The sequence below is a fragment of the Penaeus monodon genome, chromosome 28, assembly GCF_015228065.2.
Source record: "Penaeus monodon isolate SGIC_2016 chromosome 28, NSTDA_Pmon_1, whole genome shotgun sequence".
Classification (NCBI taxonomy): Eukaryota; Metazoa; Arthropoda; class Malacostraca; order Decapoda; family Penaeidae; genus Penaeus; species Penaeus monodon.
In genome coordinates this window covers 15,378,647-15,380,676 of record NC_051413.1, presented here as the reverse complement: position 1 = coordinate 15,380,676, position 2,030 = coordinate 15,378,647, and the positions used below count along the sequence as shown (strand labels likewise).

Here is a 2,030-nt window from a genome sequence, read left to right as displayed (position 1 = left end):
TTCTGCATAAATTCACCTAATGTTTCCTCAGCGGCTGCACTGCGGGCCGAGATGGCTGTGGCTGTTCGTCGGGATCCTGGCCGGGACGAGCGCGGAACTGTCGGCGGCGCCGCAGTCCTTCCCCGTTGCCGTCGAAGAGAATGCCTTTTCCTTTAACAACGACGGGACATACATGTTCTCTTACGACACGGGTAGGAAATATCTTAGATATATGTTGCTTAATTAGCCGGTTGTTTAATGCAGTGTAAGTTCATGTAGATTCTAGGTTTCTGCATTTTACAAGCAGACTTTCTCTCAGGTTCAGGAGAACACCAAAGTTTTCGGACCGAAGAGCGGGATGCAAAGGGCAGGGTGACTGGGCGTTTCGGGTACGTGGATCCCGACGGGGCGCTGAGAATTACGGAATATCAGGCTGACACCGAAGGGTACAGGTAAGGAAGGAGCAGAGGAAGGTAAAGCAAGTAGCAGTATTATTGATGTTAATCGTAATGATAAGATTCATTAATAATGAATACAATTTCTAATAACTGATACTGACAGTTAAATTACATGTTATCCATTGGAATCAGTTATTATTATCATGGCAATAATAACAGTGATAATGGTAACAATAGCATCATCATACCAAAAGTGTCATCGACAATTTTCCTATTGATGATATTCAAATGTTTTCAGAGCGAACATGCTGATTTACCATCGCGTGAACAGTGTTCCCCGAGACCCTCTCCTCGTGGGCCCTTTGCCGCAGCGGGTGTCTCCGTCCGCTCCCCCTTCGGGCGTTGAGGACCACGGATTCCGACCGCCGAGCGGGCCCGTGGGCCCTATTCCCTTCTTTCCTCCCAAAGGCCCAGTGCTCCTCATTGGTCCGCTACCCAAACCACTGCAGCCAAAAGGGATTCTTTCTTCCTCACAGGAATTTGAGGAAATATTCTTCGACACAGCCGCCACGCCTCCACGGACTGGCGGTCGAGGTTCAGAGGAGCAGGCGGATTCCCCCTCAGAGGGAACGCTACAGGAAATGGGGATTTCGCTTAAGAGTTCACTGGGGGATTTTTCAATTAGTCTTTCGCAGCGAAATACTTCGGTGGAAGTCACTCCCTTGTCTCCCGCAAATCGCACGGGAAATAATCATGCAACGATAATAGAAACACCGGAAGACAGTAGAATCGGTGATACGGTTGAGACTCTAGGTAACCAGTCCTTACAAATTTCATTTAAGGACACAAACAATCAAAATTTGAGTGTATTTTTACTGTCAACTGCAGAGGGGACATTGTTTCCCACTCTTAAATTACACAGCGTCAGTGCTTCGTTGAACAATACATCGACAGAATCGTACAGCAATATCTCTGATCTGTATTTACAAAGTATTACTAACATTACAAAAGGAAGGGATAATGATACGGAATATAAAACCTCACAACCACTCAAAACGAATACGACACAATCAGTAATAACATTGTTATCGGCATCAAAAACACCTACGCCCCTGCTCCATCTCGAGACCCCAGATAAGGAATATCCATTTCCACCTGATCTAGATTTACAAAGGGAAATTGCTCCAACTGAGAATACCTCGCATCATCCAATGCAATCGCCGACAACAGAAATGGCAGTTGCTTCCGATTTGCCATCCATGACCTCGGCAGGAAATTCCTTTTCGAGAGCGCCGTCTTCAGCAGTCGTCATCATGTTCGATTCGTCGTTACCCTCTACGCATACACCCGCTCGTCCCTTCACGCACAGTACGGACGAAACATCCGCTGCCTCTCGAATGGAAGAAAAAGTCACGCCAACCCCACCGCTTACTGACAACTCCCGTACAGTCGCGGAACCCACAACTTCAGCTGATCTGCCTCCACTCTTCTATCTCCCTGTAGAAACTTCAGTGAATCAGGCAGATAGCTGGAACCAGTTACGGCGCCAAAGATGATAAAAAGTAGATCCTTATTCATAGATTATTGTAAAAATAAATACGACCTATCTTATTTTGATTTGAAATACAATACATGATAAATACATTGTGTATT

At 46.0% G+C, this 2,030-nt stretch overlaps 1 protein-coding gene across 1 annotated transcript in view; it reads left to right on the top strand.

Annotated features, from left to right (window-relative positions):
• The window catches only part of LOC119591376, a 25,396-nt gene extending 23,408 nt beyond the window's left edge, over nt 1-1,988 (top strand). The window contains exons 3-5 of the mRNA XM_037940118.1: nt 32-191; nt 299-431; nt 676-1,988. Coding sequence (XP_037796046.1) covers nt 32-191; nt 299-431; nt 676-1,933 — 1,551 coding nt within the window. The 3' untranslated portion in view covers nt 1,934-1,988. The remainder of the gene's footprint in view (nt 1-31; nt 192-298; nt 432-675) is intronic.
• The last annotated feature ends 42 nt before the right edge of the window (nt 1,989-2,030 follow it).